The sequence below is a fragment of the Syngnathus acus genome, chromosome 5 (genome assembly GCF_901709675.1).
Source record: "Syngnathus acus chromosome 5, fSynAcu1.2, whole genome shotgun sequence".
Taxonomy (NCBI): Eukaryota; Metazoa; Chordata; class Actinopteri; order Syngnathiformes; family Syngnathidae; genus Syngnathus; species Syngnathus acus.
The window spans coordinates 10,009,817-10,029,269 of NC_051091.1; the positions used below are offsets into that span (position 1 = coordinate 10,009,817).

A 19,453-nucleotide genomic window follows, 5' to 3' on the forward strand; every position below is an offset into this window, starting at 1 on the left:
TTTAAAACTTTCTGGAGAGTAAGAAAGTAACACCACACTGTGTTGTTAATGGGAGGTTCTTTGTCATTGTTTAGCAAACACAGTCACTTGCTGTTCTAATGATTAGCAGTTAGCTTGTGGAACAAAAATTATTAATATCCAGACAGTGTATTTAAAAACAATACAAGTGCCAACTACATTTATTTATCTCTCGTCTTTTTGCAGTTTGACTTACAAATCTCCACCAAAACAGCTTTGAGAGACATCATTGAACTGAAATGGCACCCCCCTGTTAATAAAATAAAATAATTTAAAGAAAATGAATAAATGCTATGGATGCACATCACAGTGTAAAAATACTGAAAATCTTCAAATGCTGCGCATTCACAACATCCTACAGAAATGAAAGCAACATGTTAATATTATTAATTTGGATGCAAGTCAGGTTTATGTGGAGGCAGACCTGACATGGTCTTCAGCCCGTATGAGTAGAACATCACATGTTGATACACATTACATAAAAAAAAAATATTATTAATACCTAGGTATTGCCAAATTCATAATTATACTTCCTATTGGCTCTTAATTGTTTTTGAAAATGTTAAAATACAACTCTATTCTCTATTCTGATATTACAAAAACATTTTTTATTTACATAAGTTACATAAAAGCACGTGTTCTAAAGTAGAATGTCTACATCAACACATTTTCCTCAGGAGTTATCTAATTTCCCATGTTATACTCACTAAGATGGGTCACATTTTTTTCTTACTACGTTAAATAAACATTTTTAGTCTTCAAACATCGTATATATTCACAGCACTGGACGGACAATAAGATAAGAACAGCTGTATTACGTTATCGCTGCACACAACATGACAAGTTAGGACAAGGCACGGTGCAAGGCGTCACGAGCCAGAATTTAGTAGGATTTTATAGCCCCAAAAATGCATACATTATAATAGAAAAATTGAAATATTCTTTTCTTTTAGTGGTTTGTTTCATAATGGCGAATTTGATATGAGCAAATAAAGCTTTAGAATGTGCAATTATTAAGTTCTTGTTAGATTGTTGTGAATGTATCAATATGGCCTGTCCAGTTGTTAAAGCTTACACAATAATGACCCTGGAACAGATTATTATTATTATTATTCCGGCCAGATAGAGCCTAACTTTTTTAAATGATTTCCTACTAAATTCTCACAAAAACACATTGTCCAAGTGTAAACCAAAGAAGTCACAGTATATTAAATAATCTATACAAACGAGGGCCTGTCGAGCGATCCCTACTGTTCGCTGGGGGGCAGCGTCAGTTCTGCCCGCACATTGTCTCTCTGGCGCCGTGGCGACCGGGCCTCTTTACGCACGATGATGGGATGGCGCTCACAATGAGGAAGTCGTCGAGTCCACCACTTCACGACCGTTACAAACCGTTGGCACATAGTTGGAGGCTGACCCTGAGATACGTTCAGAACAAATGTTTCGACAATGTCAATTCATGCAACGCATGATTATCATTTTAGATTTGATAGATGGGCAAGTCAGGTAAAGGAAATTGGCCAATCAGGTGAAAAGATGCCAAAAACACCTAATACGCGATTAGTTGACTGGAATCATTAAACATCAATGAGGAGTAGTGAAGACGACTCATCGACTAATCGATTTAAAACATTGACCTTTGATTCCCAATCTGTGGTATGACGAGTATCACTGGTGGCGCCCTCTTGTGGTACTTGAAGAAATCACACATATACGAACTAGAAATTATTTAGCAATTTCAAGAGTATTTAGGTGACTGTTAGATGCTATTTAAAAAAATTAAGAGTGATTAGGTAACCTTTCGGGCCTATAGTGTAAATGTTTAAGACTACACAATGTAATGGGTAAATTTTAAAGTATTTGGTTAACTTTTAAGGAATACTTACCAGATTTGAAGAGTAGCCTATTTAGTTAGCTTATAGTTATTGATACAGTTGAGTGAGTATTTAGATAACATTTTGGAAGTATTTGATATGTTTGAGTCACATTGTATATGAGCACTTAGGCCTACTATGCATCTGTATTTTAATGTTGGTCATCGTGGTAACATTTGAAGAGCCAAGTATTTGTATTATGGATTTTTTTTTTGAGTTGGAGGTTGTGTGTATGTGCGCACCTTTTGAGTAACTGGAACTGGGAGCGGATGCAGAGGCCGACACGGTGGCACTGAAGCGGTTGGCTGTGACCCGCAGAGAAGCCACGTTCTTCTGAGGCTGGAAGAGGATGATGTGGACCTTTGGAGCGAACAGGCAGCCCAGCACCACTGATCCGCTCAGACTGACAGAAATGCACATGGTGGTGGTCTGGACCTGCCAGGAAACATGGGATGCCAGCGGGTGAGTACATCTTTATTCATATACAGCTTCTTTAAAAACGTGTCCATTTTTTTCTTTCTTTCGCACATATGAAGAAATGCTAATCAAATGTACTGGACAGTCAGTTAGTCATGGTTCAGCCTCTAATATGAGCTGACTGTTGGGGTCATGTGCCTGAGCACCATCTCTTCCCACGCCACCGGATAGCCCCGCAGTCCAAAAACTTCTATTTGCAGACGCACAGCATGAAGTGAATAGAGAGACCCGTCATAACCTCCAAAACATACGCAGGAGGAGCCTCACACGTTTTAACTTTCGCCTGGAAAAATACTGTCGGTTGGGTTTTGAGTGTTGCAACGGTTTCTCGTTATTTTTATATTCAACTCCAATTTGTAATATTGAACCCCAAATGAACTGTTGTGTATTTGTTATCGTGTTTCCAACATTTCGCGCCCTGTCATTTAGCTGAATTAGATTAGCAAAATGTTGGAAAAAGCCATCTGTGCTAAGCAGTGCAGTTGTACAAAACGGTTTTGCAAATGTTGTCAATTTGTTCCAGACTGTTTGGGACAGACAGGTTATGCACTGCCTTTGTTCAAATGTGTAACACCCAAAGGTAGCCAAATTGTAAGCACATGCAGTAACAATCTGTTGTATTATTTTTTTCCAACGCATAATTTTGAATAGACTACAAAATATCACAAAGAAGGAAAAAAAAAAGTTTTGTTTTTTAAATCTTTTGAAGAGTTTTTTTTTCCATGTGTGTGAGAGGTTGTTTGATGTGAGCGTTTTTTGGGGTGAGAGTTAGAGGCTTCTTGGTGTCACTTGAGAGTTTTTAGGTAAGAGACAGACAGACATTTTGTGTGTTAGCGAGCCTTTGATATTTGTAGAGGTATTTTTAGTCCAAGAGATTTTTGGAATGTTAGAAAAAAATCACAGATGAGAAGTTTTGTGTATGTGAGTGAGTTTTTTTTCTGTGTGTGTGAGGGAAACCATAACTGGGCCATTCCACTGAACCACAGAATCAGTGCCATTTGCTTGTTATAATGCGCCGCCCTCCCCTCACTTAAAATTTAATCAGACATGTATTGTACAACCCAAACTGGCTGTCTCAGGCATCTTATTATTTTTATGGCATTGTTTTTTGTGCTGAAAGTCCAATTTTGATTACGAGGATCGTAAGTAATAAGAATTAGTTCTTAGCATAAAATGATCAAATTCATGAAATAAAGGCAATACAGATATGGTTTTTTTTTTAGAAACTTCATAAATGTAGCTGAAATAAGGACTAACATAAAAATATGGGAAAAACATTTGTGGTGCATAACAAATTTTTAAATTGTATTTGCAGCCAATTCAACATGCAAGACACTTTGCGCAATTCAAAAAAAATCACCATGCATTTACATTTTTTTTTTTGCCTGAGGACACAAATGGCAGCAATTTGGTGGAATGGCCCGCCATGAAATTGCACTTGACATTTCTGGCTAAGGTGCCTGATAGTTACCCTGTAGTCACTGGCGGTGACATAGAAGATGGGCTGGAAGGCAAGCCAGATGATGCAGGTGGTGTACATAGTAAAACCGATGAACTTGGCCTCGTTGAAATTTTCCGGGCACTTCCTCGTCTTGAAGGCGTAGACGGTGCAGAGGACGATGAGGACGCAGTTGTAGGTGAGCGACATGAGCATGCTGGAATCCCTGCTGTTGCACTTGAGGGTCACCACGTCTCTCCGCTCCGGGCTCACCTCCTTTCTCACGCCGGGCACCTCCACCAGCAGCCAGATGACGGCCACCAGAAGCTGGCAGGAGATAAGCGCTCCGCATATGGCCACCTGGGAGGCCGGGCTGATGAAGCGAGGCCGCTGGGCGCCGTCCTTCACGCCGCTGAAGATGCGGGCGATTCGGTTAGTCTTGGTGAGCAGAGCCGAGTAGCACACGGCGAACGACGTGCCCAGGCCCAGTCGGCGCAGCGTGCAAACGGCGGTGGAAGGCTTGGCGATGTAGATGAAGGTCATGCTGTAGCACATCAGGACTCCCAGCAGGAGGATGTAGGAGAGCTCACGTCCGCTCGCCTTCACCACCGGCGTCTCGTTGTGCTTGAAGAACAGGGCCACCACGGAGAGGGTGCACATTATTCCCAAGCAGGAGATGGTAACGGGTCCGATGGCCCACGCGTCCTCCCAGCGGATATACTCTTCGGGCAGGTCGTAGCAGCCCGTCAGGTTGTCCAGGGGCCACTGGCCGAAGCCGCAATCGGCACACGTGAACTCATCCTGAAGGTACTGGTAGGGTTGGCAGGGGATGCAGATCCAGCAGCACACGTCGCCGGGCTGCATGCTCTTCACCTCGTTCTTCCTGCAGGGGTCGCTACACTGCGAGGTGGGCGGCGACAGCCCGGGCCAGCTTACCAGCGTGGTGTTCAGGGTCAGGTTCTGGTCCCAGTAGCCCACCTTCTTGTAGACAAACTTCCCGTCGTCTTGGTGGTAGTGGAAGATGTTGTAGCGGCTGATGCTGTCGCCGACAGAGTCGAAGCGCACCATGTTTAAGGTGTCCACGGGTCGAAACGGAGCTGGAAAATCAATCATCGTTTTAACATCAGATGAATGACCATATTTGGAAGTCAACCACATTTTCCGGGAAAAATAATCCTCAAAAGGCGAAACTTTTATGAGCTTTTGCTTTAGTTTTGATTTACAACATTTATATTTACTTGTGCAAAAAATGTCAAGGATCATCTCAATTCGTTGGCTCCCACAGATCTTTTTGCTTAAACTGCGGTCACCTTGGCAGACATATTTGATATTTTGTGCTGCGATATGATCAAGAGTGGATTCACATTTCAGATATCTGATTCCATTCGTCTTTTTTCAAATAGGATGCATATCAAAAGTGAGCCACACGGCATGCGATAACTCGAAATTGGATCACTTTTATCGCTATTTCATAGAAATCCGGCCAAACATCTCATTTGTATAACCACATGTTATTTTCAAACTGGAATCTGAGGCCCGCGGGGTTCCGTGAGCCATAACTGTTGTTTTTTAGATTCAAATAATGTCATGTCAGGTGGTTGTTATGATTACTACCTTCAAACTTGGTCTTCAGAATGAACTCCTTGTAGAACCTTTTACCATTGCCCGGTTTCATGGCTTCACAGACTTTGGAGGTGTTGGAGCACACCGCTTGCCTCATGTTGTGTAGGGCGTAGGCCATGGCGTAGACGGCGTTGACCACAAACATGATCTTGGACTCCTGCTCAAAAGTGCCGTCCCTGAGGCTGCGCTCGCTGCACCCGTGTTCCTGGAGGCTGCAGCCGAAGCGGTGCTCCCAGAACTCTTTGAACCAAGGGTTCCTGGTGTTGGTGTACGGGTTCAGTTTGGTGAAGTAGTCTTCAAATTCTCTGATAGGGTAGGAGGCCAGCTCGATGGTGAAAGCGCCATCCGCAGCCGTCTCGCTGCCCCTCACCACGCTCTCCTGCGCTCCCCAGCCGTCACTGGCCACCCAGATGAAATTGACTTTCATGCGGGCGGCGGCCACCAGCAGCTCCCTGGCATCCTCGCTGCGGGTGAACATGATGACCACCTTGGCGTTGGACTTCTGCTGCAGGGAGCGGATCACGTTCTCAAAGCCCTGACGGTTCATGGAACGGCTCACCTTGGCCGAGGTGGCGATGCAGATTTGGTGGGAGCGGGCCTCTTGCTGGAAGGCGTCGATCCCCGTCTCGCCGTAGTCGCCCTCCGATGCCACAGTGGACACGTAGGTCCATTTGAAATAACGCAGAATCTCCGCCATGGCTTTGGCTTGGTAGAAGTCTGCGGGCACGGTGCGGGCAAAGTAGTCATAACGGGATTTGTCACTTAGTTTGGCACTGGTGGAGGCGTAGCTGATTTGAGGGATCTGGAAGAGTCGAAGGAGGTTGGCCACCTTCAGAGAAACAAAACGGACTTTAGAGAAAGCCACATTGAAATTTTTAGTCAAAATACTTTTTTGCTCAAAGACTTTTAACACCTGCCTGGCTTAAACAAAAAAAAAACCTGCGGGAATTGTCAATTTCCGGACATTTTACAAGGAATGGCCTATTCGGGGAAAAAATGAGACATTAGCATTTATTAATTTGGATGTTGGCCCCTCTGGTAAGTGTTTTGGTCTTTGCTTCCAATTGAATTTCAAGCAAGAGGCTCTTTTTCAGGGAACTTAATAGTTTCTCTGTGTGCATGTAAAGACTGCACAACACAATGGGGAATCAGCGCTCGTTCCTTTTTTTGGTTTTCGTTTGACAGATAACTGCGTCTTGACAGAAGTGCAAAGCTGCAAAAACAAAGCATGAACAGCATTGAATTATTCTATGCTAAGATTTCATGTACATCACATTTATACTTCTATCCATCCATGCCGACAGTATGTAAAGTGGGTCCATTCATTGACTTGCATTTTAACGCACTTCAGCTGAATGGAGCAGTGGAGTGTTTGTCACTATCAAGCTGTTTACTCAGTCAGGGTCCGCATCGCCAGCGGCTTCAGCCATCAGACCCGTAGCTTAATGCCAACACCCGCAATGACCAACGAGGGGGATTTTATCTGGCTGTTTTGTTGCTCTTAAGCTTTGCTGCTGTCACCGCGGGCTTTTCACTCCGTCTCCCTTAGCCAAGCTATCTCTCGAACCAAACCTCCCATTGTTTTGAACTATCTATATTCAAATTTGACCCACAGACATTAAAAAACAATGGACAACAACTTTGGGAGCCTATTTTGGTTAATTGGCCCCTGTGCGCTTGGCGTAAAAACAGGAGTCATTTTATTTTACTGCTAGTGCAAAGTTTAGTCTACGACAATCTAAATTCTAATATATGTTTATTGAAATTATATGAATTATTTCTGGTCATTTATCTTGTCTGCACTGCTTCCAGCATGCGTAGGGTGTTGATTTATTTCTTTTTTTTGCCCAATAAGATTTCAGACTCGCATGTACTGCCGACTGCTTCTTTAACCTATATCGGATTTCAGATTGGGCCCAGGGGTCCAGCTAGCTGGCACACAAATGTCATCATTTTTCCATCCTCTCATTGGTTGCTCAGAGCAAAATTCCCTGAAAACAAATCTTAAAGACAGAAACCTCGTTTTGCACTTGATACATATTCATCAATCTCCATCCAAATGAATGTATTTGTCTTTTAACTTATGTATGTCGTATGAAAAATTGGCTTCATCAAAGTAGAATTGTCACATAATTTACTTGAGAGGTCGTAACTGTTTGAATAAATCTTTTGGCAACAAAGCACAGAAACAGACCAGATGGAGAAGTGTGTGTGTGTGTGTGTGTGTGTGTGGTGGTGGTGGTGGTGGACGGGGTATTTCTATGGGTCCTCACGAGACACCATGGTGATTATTGAACACAAACACGCTTATTATGCATCCCTCTTGCTTTACTGTAAGCCTCGGGGGCTTCCCAAACAATGATGTCCTCATGGGTGTAATACTGAAAACATCCCCTTTAAAGATTAAGCCATTAAAGTGTTTTTATAAAATAATTAATTCCTGCCCGTACACAAAAATAAATCCAGGAGTGATATTATTGACCGTTCATCGTCGTACAGTATTCCACTCACGGGCCACATTTAACATTATGGCTTTGATTGTGGCAGTGGTTTAAAGTTAAACAGCTAGTAGATGGTGGTGAGTATAGGTAGGGATGTTTGCACGACATTCAATTGGTCACAAGGACAAGTACAGCAGATACTTTTGTTGAATATTTCTCCAACATTAGGTCTATTAAGGGTATTTCTCCCCTTGTAAACGTATACGACCAAGCAGAGACACACTTTGTGTATTCCCACCGATAACACACCACCAACACGTGTGGCCTGAGAAGTTCCAAAAGCGTAATGGACACGTACCCACGCATTTGACCTCCTTCTACTGCAACAGCCCAAAGACAAGAGACGGCACAGGCGGCAGGCATTCTACCAGTTCTGGAGGGTATGAAATGAGTCAATGTGATGGATTCAAACAGGCACGCCACGCCACGCACCCGTTAGTGCTTCATCTGTGAGTGCAGTCGGCCGATGAATATATATGAAATCGCCCACTGGCGTCTATACGTCCATATTGAATTTGCATCTTTTCCATACAGCGGGCTGATAAACGGTCTTGGAAGTCTCGGGGAAACGTTTGATGTCGCATGTTGTTTAATAGATACATTGGATCAACTTATAGGTAGGCAATTTAGTGGAGTTTGGTTCTGGCCAAGATTTCTTATTAAAAGTTTCTCACACGTTGGCTTAACCCTACAAGCAGACTGACAGCAATTATATGCTCTTTACAGTTCAGTGCTTTCATCCCCGAAAAATTGGTCCGCCTGCTCCGTGTCATAACTTCCGCTTTAGTGAGCGTGGTAAAAGATGAGTTATGGAGGATTACATTTCTACAACCATGAGTGTTACGAGCTAATTAAATGATCAGTTATGGTCACAAAGTTCACACCCTGACGTCATTCGCGATTCGAGACTTTGTCGTAAGAAATTAGTTGACCGAAATACTATGACTGTACCTCCAGAAACATGGCAGCTATAAAACTGAGCACTGGATGTTTTTCCCGAATATGAAACCAATGTTGTTTCAAATTATTTGTAGTCACAGATATGGCAGACCTGGCTCAGAAATAGTTGTTTGATAGGAATTCTGTGTTTTTGTCTGGAATTTTGTCTGGAATTCTGGTTACATTTGTTTTTGGAAAAAAAAAAAACACTTAAAAAAATCTGCAGCATTACGGGATTCTAATCCAAAAAATCGGAATTAAACAAAGACATCTGGAATAGCGCCTATATGTTTCTGAAATCATGTCGCTGTCATGACTTTATTTTTTTCATCTCAACAGAGAAAGTCCATCTGAATGTCCCAGAGGTGCGTGTCAAGTGGAAGCCTCTAGCAGATGACATTCAGGCAGACACTTGAAGACCTGAAGCTTTTTCCGCTGTAACCTCTCTCTGAATGGCCCAGAAAAAAACTACTGCTTTGCACAATAGACAAGCAGATTATGCAGAAACATGGACTGGCAAGAAGTTAGCAATAACTGTGTCTCGACTTGACGTCACCAAGACTTGCTTGACTTGTGAGAGGAGTGTCATTGGGATGTGTTAATTGGGACCAGACCGACAGTTGCACAGAATGTGTGAGAAGTTCACGCACAAACACGACACTTTGAAGCAAGTGAGAGGACACGATGGCGGAGGCTGACAAGCACGTTGGATGAGCTGATGCACCTTTGTCAACACGATCCTTATTTGCACCCAGTGTTTCGGCAAACAAAGCTCCAAATTACAGTTTGTGTGCAAAAAAATAAGTTGAGAAATGTTAACTTAAAAGGCACAACGGGTGAAAAGGTGTAAGAGAAAATTAGTGCAAGTGTTTGTACTTGAGCTTCAAGGGGCTCATATTGTTACTTTTACATTTTTAATGTTATGCAGATATGCTGAATTTCATGCTTTTATAAATTGTGAGCAATGCTACATAATGACCAGAGTTCCCATTTTTGCACTTTTTGTTTTAATTATTTAAAGACGTGCAACAACTTCAAAATCTCAGCAAAGAAAAAAGGCTGGCTATCATCATTATTGTGATCATTATTGTTGTATGTTGTTATTGCTGTTGTTTATTTATAATTACTTTAATCTGCACTGATGCAAAATCAATGTAAACAAAATCTACACTGGATACTTTAGTCTTACATCAGTTTCATAATGAAAGATGGTGGACTTTTTTTTTAATATATAATGTATTGATGTCAAGAAATATGTAAAATGTGTTAAAACAAAAACCAATACAAATAAAATGGATTTTAGACCCACCTGACATATTTTTGTGCATATTTGAAGTTTTGTTTGATTTATTTAATGTATCCAATTCAAAGTTTGGCTTCCACTGTTGGACAGTAAATTAAGGCATTGTCTCGAAAAAGTGCTGAATTTGAATATGGGCATAAAATCCGAATAAATGCACATCAACAATCAACGCTAATTCAATCCTCCACCAGATGGTCACGAATTCTTTTTTTGTATGAAGTTAAGCCTTGACAAAGTAGAGAGAAAAAATAAAAATGATGAAAGAGCCTAATTATGAGAGAATCCTTGTCAGGATCACAAGAGACTGGCACATCTTCCATTCGCTTCCATTCTTACACACAGGTGGACGCTTTGCTGCTCACTAAAAGAGAAATCTCACAGATGGCGCAAATAAACGCTTCTGCTAAGTTTATGAAAAACATTCTTGGCAGGCGCTCGTTGTCTTGATAGACTCAAAGTAAACCTGCAAGACAGTTGAGTGCCGTGACAGTGTGAGCTTCATTTTTGGATCTGGGTGGTCTGGGCGGCGCAAACATGCTGTTCTTTTGTCAGAAACGTTGGCATCGCAGCAAGGAAAAGGAAGTCGATATTATGCCAGTGGTTTTCAACGAGGACATCCTGTTGTTGAAATGGCCTTTCACACTTACGAATTGCTTACTGGACTCATGCCCAGACCTGATTCAAGACTCAAATCACGCCGTAGCGTCACAGTCTTATTCAAAGAATCGGCACTTCCTCTTCCTATATGTTCATTTCTGTGGAGGTGCTGGGAATTATCGTGAAAAAAAATATGTTTTTATACTCCCACGGCGAGAGGCAAAGGAGCTACAAATAGATTTGGTGATGAGGAGCCATCCGAGTCTCAACTCTCATTTTCTCATGCAAAGGCACTAAAAAGCAAGCAGAGATTCAGTTGAGTTTAAACATAAAATGAAGTGATATCAAATTGATAAAAGGTTTAGGAAACAAATCAATGGAAGGTGGTTGCAATCATGAAGGTTTGACTGCTACAATATATAATTCATGTGTGGCATGGAGGACATCATCATGCTTGCATTTCTTCCCAGTGGTAAAAATGGATCTGCCATCTTCTTGGTATCCTTCTGATAATGTCAAAACTCAGTGGAAATTTATGCATGGAATCATCCAACTCTGGCAAAACCATCTTTACATTTTGCCCTAAAGACGTTCACATATTTGATCATTTATATTACAATCTGAGCTGTCAATCAAAAGTCATCTTTTCGGTTACTAACTTTGAATTTGAACTCGTGCGCAACAGACACTTTTAGGTATCTCAAAGATGATGAAAGTAATGGATGATAATAATAATAATAATAAACAATGAAAGTAATTGACTGCATCAATAAAACTATATTTCTGTGCAAATCAACAATACGGAGCAAGTTATATAATTTGAGAATAGCGTATGTGCCTAATTGAACTGTTGGCAGTTGATTCATTTCAACTAGGCGCACAAATCCGCATAATGTGCATACACAGCGGCAAATACACTGATTAACATGCATGAATATATCTGCATATTCATGAGTTCACGTAGTCACCAACACTTCAGGTGTTATGTCAATTATTAATGCTCTGGGTGTGTTTACTACAACGCACGAGACTGTAGAGACTGTCTCGCAATAAAGAATGAGGCACTTAGTTATTTCGACTTGAGGCAGGAATTCACTTTTGTGATCATTTGCATTTTCTCATTCTTTGAATTTTTATTACAAATAAAACAGGGGAATAAATGCTTGTGCCTAGAAATTATTGGACCATAGATTGTAACATGTCTTTTTGTTTGGGGGGAAAAAAATGAGATCAAATTAGGCACTGACATCATTCTCGATGATAATGAAATCGTTAATAGCAGCAAGTGAAGAAAATAATTGAATGAAGGACGTTTTAGTTAGTTAATATTTTAAACTGCAGGTTTGGAGGAAGCACTGGGGTCTAGTGGCTAACATTTCTGCCTTGCAGTAGGAAGGTTCTGGATTTGAAACGTTGCTCTGACCTTCATGTGTGGAATTAGCAAGTGCTCAGATTTTACCTTTACTTGCTATGAGATCCTCCCACATTCCAAAAACATGCAAGTTAGCCTCATTAAAATGTTCACAGGTATGAATAAGTGCATTTACCTGGATGGAAACATCACTGTAGGATCCACCGATAACCCCCGAAATGGCCAGCGGGACTTCATTCTGGATGGGTCGGGACCCATCCGGGCAGATGAAGCCTGGGTCGTGCACCTTGGTGAGAGACGCCCTGACAAAATCGAGGGACTGCTCCAGAGCGTAGGTGTCCTTTGAGCAGGTGTCAAGGATGTGCGCCCCGAGCTGGAGTCCAGGAAGAATGCGATCACTTGAGTTAATCTCGTCGAGCGCCAGCAGCATGGCCTCCAGTCTCTGGATCCCTCGCTCCGCGTTGATTTTACCACAGTCCTCCGTCCCTTCGCCTTTGTGGTGCACCGGGAAGAGGCCACCGATTACCAAGTCGCCTTCGATGAGGATCTCACGCTTGGCCGCCGGGGGGAGTCTGGACATGCTGGGCAGGCTCCCTGGTACCAGCAACTCCAGGAGGAGGATCTGGAGGAGCCAGTAAGAAGGCGCCGGAAAGGCCCAAGACCTGAGGCGGAGCGCGATGCTCAGCATGGCGGAAGAAAGATTTTGGGGGTCAGTGTATTGAAGTGTCGGGAGGTGGCAGTTTACAGAGAGTGTGTGTTTTCTGATACTGGACACGGCATGGTGGACACTTCCTATAAAGAAAAAAATCAACAATCAATCATTATTGTTGGCCTCACAGAAGGAAAAAAAAAGAAAGAAAAATAAAGATTTTTAGCCAGCCTTGTGACAAAGACAGCAAAATCTATAATTTCACAGAGCAAACCTGAAATTGTTTACTTTGTTCTTATGAGACATAAAATCCAAGCTGTAGAAATTCCGGACATTTCCCAGATGAGGAGGATTTTCTCAGCTTACGAGGAGATGACACATAGATGGTGGTGCTCCTCAATGTTGCTATGGTAACTTGCTGGGTTCAAAAAAAATAATAAGAGAGGGTTGGACTGCAGGGAAGCGGGCAGTGTATGCTAATATGAATCTCTACAGAGGCGAGCCTACTGTGTTTTGATTTGGTGAGTTGTTGTGATGTCAAATGATAATGAAGAGGGCTCATTAAATTATAATAGCCATGCCAAACATGCTTATTTATTCATAACTCATTGTGTATTCAAACTTTTTACTGTGTCCATCCATACCTTTTGCACATGCTATGTGACATTTCCGAAATAGGCGATGACGCAAATTGACAATCGTCAATCCACCTCGCTCGGAATATGCTCCAAGAATATTCGGTGACGTTCTCAAAAGGAAAACAACAGGAAGGTAAGAGTCTAATGAATGCTGCATTCCCCCGCTCAGGATAAATATTACATCAGGTTGTGGGTGGCAGCTCGAGCAGCGCATTGATGAATGCACTGCTTTGTATCCAGCGAGGAGGTTCGCCGAGAGTGTGAAGATTTGATCTAAGTTACGGACGGGGCGGGTGGTGCAACATGGCGAGCACAAAAGCGAGGTGCATGTGTCGCCATTCACGTTTGACCTAATAGGGTCAAGGTCAGAGTGTCACTTCCATGTCCAACATGAAAAAAAGTCTAATTGCTCTTCTGCGCTGGAGCAGATGGCAGCTTTCTGGTTGCAAAGGCAAGGTCGCCGTGTGAATTAATGGCGCCATAAGGAACAGCCAATTAGGCGAGCCTTTGTAAAAGTAGGCCAAATGGAGGTTGGAGGTCTCTCAAAACTCTAAGAAGTGCAAATGCAGTCAGACGCCATAGAGGACATGAAACGGCAGGGTATCAAAAAAACGCATTTCCGATTTGAAAGACAACCAGGACCTTCATCAGCCTTCAAATGGTCCCATCAGCTTTCAATCAAGTCATTACAAGGACGCCCATGTAGACGTGGCGGCGGAGCGACTTCGTGCTCCGAAAGTTCAATCGGAAGGAAGCAGTCGGAGAGGACTTGTCCAGTCACCATTAGCATAAAAGATGCCTTGATAACACAATTTTTCATTGTCTGGTCCAAATATAGCCAGAGTGTCATGTGCGAGTCTGTGCAGATTCACTCTCAACTATGCTGTGATTGGCACGTACAGTTGCGTATGAAGATGTTAAGTGAGAGACAAACTTTAAGAAGCATCTTAAAGAAGATGCATCTATCCAACAATGTTTTAAAGAACTTGTCCTTATGAGGGTCAAGGGTGAGATCAAGACTTTTGAGGACAACTGACCTTTTGGAAAGACCTTCCGTTAGATGTTAGGCAATACCCCTTGGTTTTATCGTGTTCACATTTTTATGTTGTTAATTTATTGTTTTAACTGTCTGCTGTCATGCAACTTTTTTGGCTTTAGTTTGTTGTATGCTGAACTTCACAACTTCACCAAATCAAGAGGTGTTTCTGGTAACTTCTGCACTTACAGGAATTAAGTTAAACAACCAATTAATTGAAGCAGTTGCGTTTGAGATCATTTGTACGCCCCATTTTGCCTCACTTTCTTCTAGATGACAATCAATTTCACCCAATCATACTACTCTTAACAATCAATTAATTCTCAAAAGTGTTTTTAAGTGTCCCTCACAATCACAATACACATCCATGTATTGTTAAATTACAGTAACAATTAAAACCAAGTAGTATTACAATTCTTGCAAAGGCAAGATTTGACCTCTCTTATTGGTTCTAATTAGATTGAGTACCTAACATTGTAGCTGGTGGTTGTAAATGGGATTTACTCATTCAGTAACATTTGAATAAAATCAGAATGTATTCATTAATATTAGATTAATCCAGACAAAGCCTCTGCACTCTTTGGTGGAATCCTCCAGTGTATAAGTATTGACATATAATTTAGTGCCGATGAGTTACAGTAATAGGAGCTCAAATGTGGCACTCCTCCCATGAGATGTAGTATATATATAAGTATATAAGTATATATATATATATTTTTTTTTTTTTGAATTGGTGTTTTTTTTTTCAATGCAGACAAGTGTAAGATAGAAATGCAACTTGTTTGGCTCCAACACTGATTTTCCTCTAAACAAATGGATTGGGTGTGGAAGAGCACGGCAGAAAGTGACAGTGACAGCTCCAGCCGCTTGTCATCCATCACTGTCAAGATGTCACCTCTGATGGCCACTAGATTAGGTACAGAGTGTACTAATCTGTGTACTACACTTCAGCTAGATCTTAATGTAAGAGCAGTACTGTACTGGAGAGGAAATAAATCAGTTTTAATTGATATTGCCAGAGCAGTTTTATAGCACTGCAAACAACAAACATACTATAATAGCCATAAAGCAACCGTTATTTATTTTGTAAGAGCATTTTTTTGTCATGAAGTAGCCAGTGAATGGAATTTTGTTTACATATTTCATAGCAAACACGGCAAAATATTTGTTTCTATCGTTTCTAGCAGAGCTTAAGTTTGCTTCATAAACTGAACTAATTGACAAATTGAGGTGTTTTGATTATATTAACTAAAATAGTTAATCCAATTGCAGGCTGGGATACAATGTGGAGTATAATTCGGAAAATATTGTATTTTAAAAAAATGAGAAAGCGCAACAGAGAGATGAGGCTCATGATGCAGGAAAAAACACGTTGAATTGGAAGGAAATAAACGCACGGTGCCTTACCAAAAATGTTATTGACGTGCAGCTTTCCTTGGCGACCGCGAACGCACCGAGAGCCGCTTCATGTGACCTGGAGCGTGCAGATGTTGTCCTCTTGTGCCGTGTTTGCCAGACTGCCCTTTGGATCTGTCCTTGGTCCTGAAGTGTTTGCTCACACGGGCAAAACTCTTTGGTGCACTCCAAAAAAAAGATGTCACTGGGCAATGCAGAGAATAACAGAGCTGCACTTGTCAGGAAAAAATGGCGTTTATAAAACAACTTCAGGAGCTTTCGTCGTCGAGAAGTGATCAGAACGAACTTCAAAACAAGCGGGAGCTGAAGAATCTCGCTCGTGGTGCTGCAACACGGACGCGCCTCTGCTGCTCCACTGAGCGCAACGGGACCACGCTGCATGCGCGCTCCCGCCTGTCAGCAGCTTCCAAACAAAGCCAAACGACACACAGGCTGGGTGAAGCTCGGTTTTAAACAAAACTACAGCTTAGTGAGCAGGAGCAAAAATACACTTGTGAAGACAATTAAATGTATATACAAAAATAATAATAAATAAAAAAGAAGGTTGCTGAGCTGCATTCCAGCCGACTTTGGGCAAAGGGTGGCGCATTGTGTACAGTTAACCATTACACTCACGTTCTTTTTAACAAACACCGCTGTAAGCAGGTTAACCTTTTTCCAAGTGATACATCAGTGAGTCTGCCATATTGAATGTGGCCATCATATTAGCAAATTATATTTGTAAAATGGAGTTAGAATGGGCAAATATTTTAAAAATCAAAAATATTGGTTACGGCATGGCATTTGTACCGATTGCTTCATTTTGCCCACATCGAATTCAAGGTGGGAACTTTGACAAAAAGAGTAGCTTGCTCAGAAGTTAGAGGTTAAGTGGCGGCTCATTCTTTTGTTACTTCAAGACAAATGAAGTTAATATCGGATATTGAGTTGGGATTTGGCTGCTGTTCAACCGATGCCACCAATATGAAGTTCAGTGAGCTCTCAAAGCAAGTGAAGTAAAAAGTCATCTATAAGAGAGGAGGAAAGAAATATTAGATGTGACCAAATAAACAGAAAGAAATAAAGTGATTGTATTTCATTGGATCGGGAAGGACGAATAAGATGTCTATGTAGCACATACTCAAGACTCCATATTGCAGCTAAGTGAGTATTTTCCCCATTGCCTGGGGAATATGATATCAGCAGCATTCCTGTTGCATAATTGATCAGCAGCAGCGAGGTGTTCAACTGCACAAACACAATTAAATGTATAGTTCCTCTCAGGAAGCAAGTTGGTTTTACACAATGTGCGAACGCGTCTTCCTTTCTCAGTTCGGCAGCCACCTTCACATACTTCAAACACACACGCGCACACATGCGGGCTGGCACTCACTTTTCATTTCAGGACAATAGCCGTGCAGGAGGGGTTGGGCGAATAAGGTCGTTTTCTGTGCACTGGCAATTAAAATGACGAGCAGGTCCTGCCTGTTGCGTCATTCTCTCAACTAACACAAAGGGACCAATTTTCGACTGAAATACACTTGTATTTTATATTACGATGATGGATGGCCAGTGGGTGGAATTCAGACTTTAGATAGGAACATGCCAATTAATGTCACGGGAAATAACAGGGAGGGTGAAACAAAGCACCGCTATCCTGCAGTAAGGATGTGGCCTTGTTGAGTTGTATGTAATTATTAAAAATTCAAGAGATATTAGCTAGACAGCTACGGCAGGCAATGTATTTCAATGAGAAATTGTATAAGGGTCTGGCAATGAATCTACCTGGGCTTTTTTCCAGCAACAAACGATCACATTCGGTTGATTTCATAAGTGGCGAGAAAATTGTATATGTAACTGTATGTTAAAAACAAAAACAAAACAAAAAACTCGGAATGTGAGACTGCCTTGCAAATACATTTTTGTTAGAATATTAAAAAATGGAAATGAGGATGTATATTCTGTTTTCTTTTTTCATTTGGTTGTCTGAAATGAATCACATTGATGATTATGCTTTTGAATCTGTTCTGTTTAGTACACAGCTCGAAGTAAAATTATTTTTTAATGTAAAAAGGTGGTAATTATTGTAATTATGGTTAAGTTGAATGCTACATCTCATTTATTTTATTTCATTTCTTGGGTCACTTGCTAAAAATAAAAGAATTCATCAAAAGTGCCGTCTGATCATTAATTGATGCGAGGACATCCGCTCGATTAACGAGTCAATTAATTTTAACCTTGCACAGTTGCTCATTTAGTGCATGATGAGGAAAGGACTTTTTTTTTTTTTTTAAATGTCAAATTGTTTAAATCAGCCAGATTTGGAGAATTGATGCTCGAAATAAAACTTAAGAAGAATGCTTGAAAAATTCTGTTTAACATTTGTGCAAGGACTGAAGAGAAAAAAGTTGGTTATTGAAACATTTGTGCAAGGACTGAAGAAAAAAAGTTGGTTATTGAAACATTTGTGCAAGGACTGAAGAAAAAAAGTTGGTTATTGAAATCGCGGGTGAAAGGACCAATTATTAAAACTGACATCTGGCGAAATGAGTCCGCCATTTTCGATGAATTCTATGCAAATGATAGCCACGTCTACTTCTCTGCTATTGAGTGGATGTTGCAATGTGTTCTCTTCATTGGTGCCGATAACTTTGCCGCTGCTGTTAATGAGTTTATTTGCCCTCTTCACCCAAGCATTAAGTCTAGCAATACAGTCATAAATGTAAATATGATCATCTGCTCCTACTTTGCTTCACTTCATTTCACCCAGGGTCAAATAACTACCAAACTTTCTAAACTAAAAAAATAAAATAAATAAAACATGTTAAAGTGCAAAAAAAAAAGTTAATCCATAGGAAAGAATCCAATTTAAAATATTATTATGATTAAATAAACTCAGGCAATTTTGCATTTATTGTGTTTCTGTTGCCTTGAGATAAGAGTTTAACTCATTCCTCATTCACGCTTGTACCTCAAAACACTCCTATCTCAAATCGTCTTTCCCGTATTGGAATGAATTAAAAACCTCACTCTGCTCTTCTTGAGCCTCATTCCATTTTAAGGCAACCTTCAAAGTTAAGCTTGGAACAAGGTCATTTTTACATTTTCAGCGTTGACCTTCACCCAAGTGTGGACTCGTCTCTCACCAGCTACGTATAGGTCGGCCCAATCTTCAGCGTGTTGAATAAGAGGCGTCTTGTTCCTATCACAGTCTTTCTATTCCCCCTGTCCTGTCAATCTCATTCTTTTTGCTCATTACTCATATATGGAGTGTGAAGGCACTCGTCTAAAGTCTCAGAGATTGAGGGAAGTTGAAGTTATTTCAGCAGTACATCTGTGTGTGTGTGTGTGTGTATGTGTGCACAGTAAACAAGGCAGGGCTGAGGTCCATCTGCTGGATGTAATTATACACTTCAGGGCTTCTCTTACATCCGTGAATCTCATCCATCAGGTTAATCCTCGGGGGAACAAAAAGCCCTTTCGCATTTAGATTTATAATGTATCAAGCGACTATAGATCGTCTTATTTGGAGAACACTTAACAGATAAACACCCAGCATTCTTTTCGCGTCCCAGATGCATATCCAATTTCAA

General features: G+C 41.2%; 1 protein-coding gene and 1 long non-coding RNA gene across 2 annotated transcripts; one reads left to right on the forward strand and one right to left on the reverse strand.

The window, feature by feature from the left end:
• Positions 1-40: 40 nt before the first annotated feature.
• On the reverse strand, positions 41-16,420 carry grm2b (glutamate receptor, metabotropic 2b). Its single transcript, XM_037251394.1, has 6 exons — positions 15,873-16,420; positions 12,318-12,934; positions 5,422-6,259; positions 3,841-4,904; positions 2,135-2,327; positions 41-1,436 (listed from the first exon to the last, which is right to left on the reverse strand). The coding sequence occupies exons 2-6, from the start codon at positions 12,828-12,830 to the stop codon at positions 1,363-1,365; spliced, it is 2,682 nt and encodes an 893-aa protein (XP_037107289.1). The 5' UTR covers positions 12,831-12,934; positions 15,873-16,420; the 3' UTR covers positions 41-1,362.
• On the forward strand, positions 13,238-14,033 carry LOC119122816. The gene is made up of 3 exons (XR_005097956.1): positions 13,238-13,312; positions 13,470-13,562; positions 13,670-14,033. It is a non-coding gene; the product is annotated as an uncharacterized LOC119122816 (long non-coding RNA).
• Positions 16,421-19,453: the final 3,033 nt, after the last annotated feature.

Coding starts and splice junctions, on each gene's coding strand:
- grm2b (XM_037251394.1), bottom strand. CDS start 12,830: ATGCTGAGCATCGCGCTCCGCCTCAGGTCTTGGGCCTTTCCGGCGCCT. Junction 4,905..5,421: donor TCTGAAGACCAAGTTTGAAG/GTAGTAATCATA, acceptor TTGATTTTCCAG/CTCCGTTTCGACCCGTGGAC. Junction 2,328..3,840: donor TCACCGCCAGTGACTACAGG/GTAACTATCAGG, acceptor GTTTCCTGGCAG/GTCCAGACCACCACCATGTG.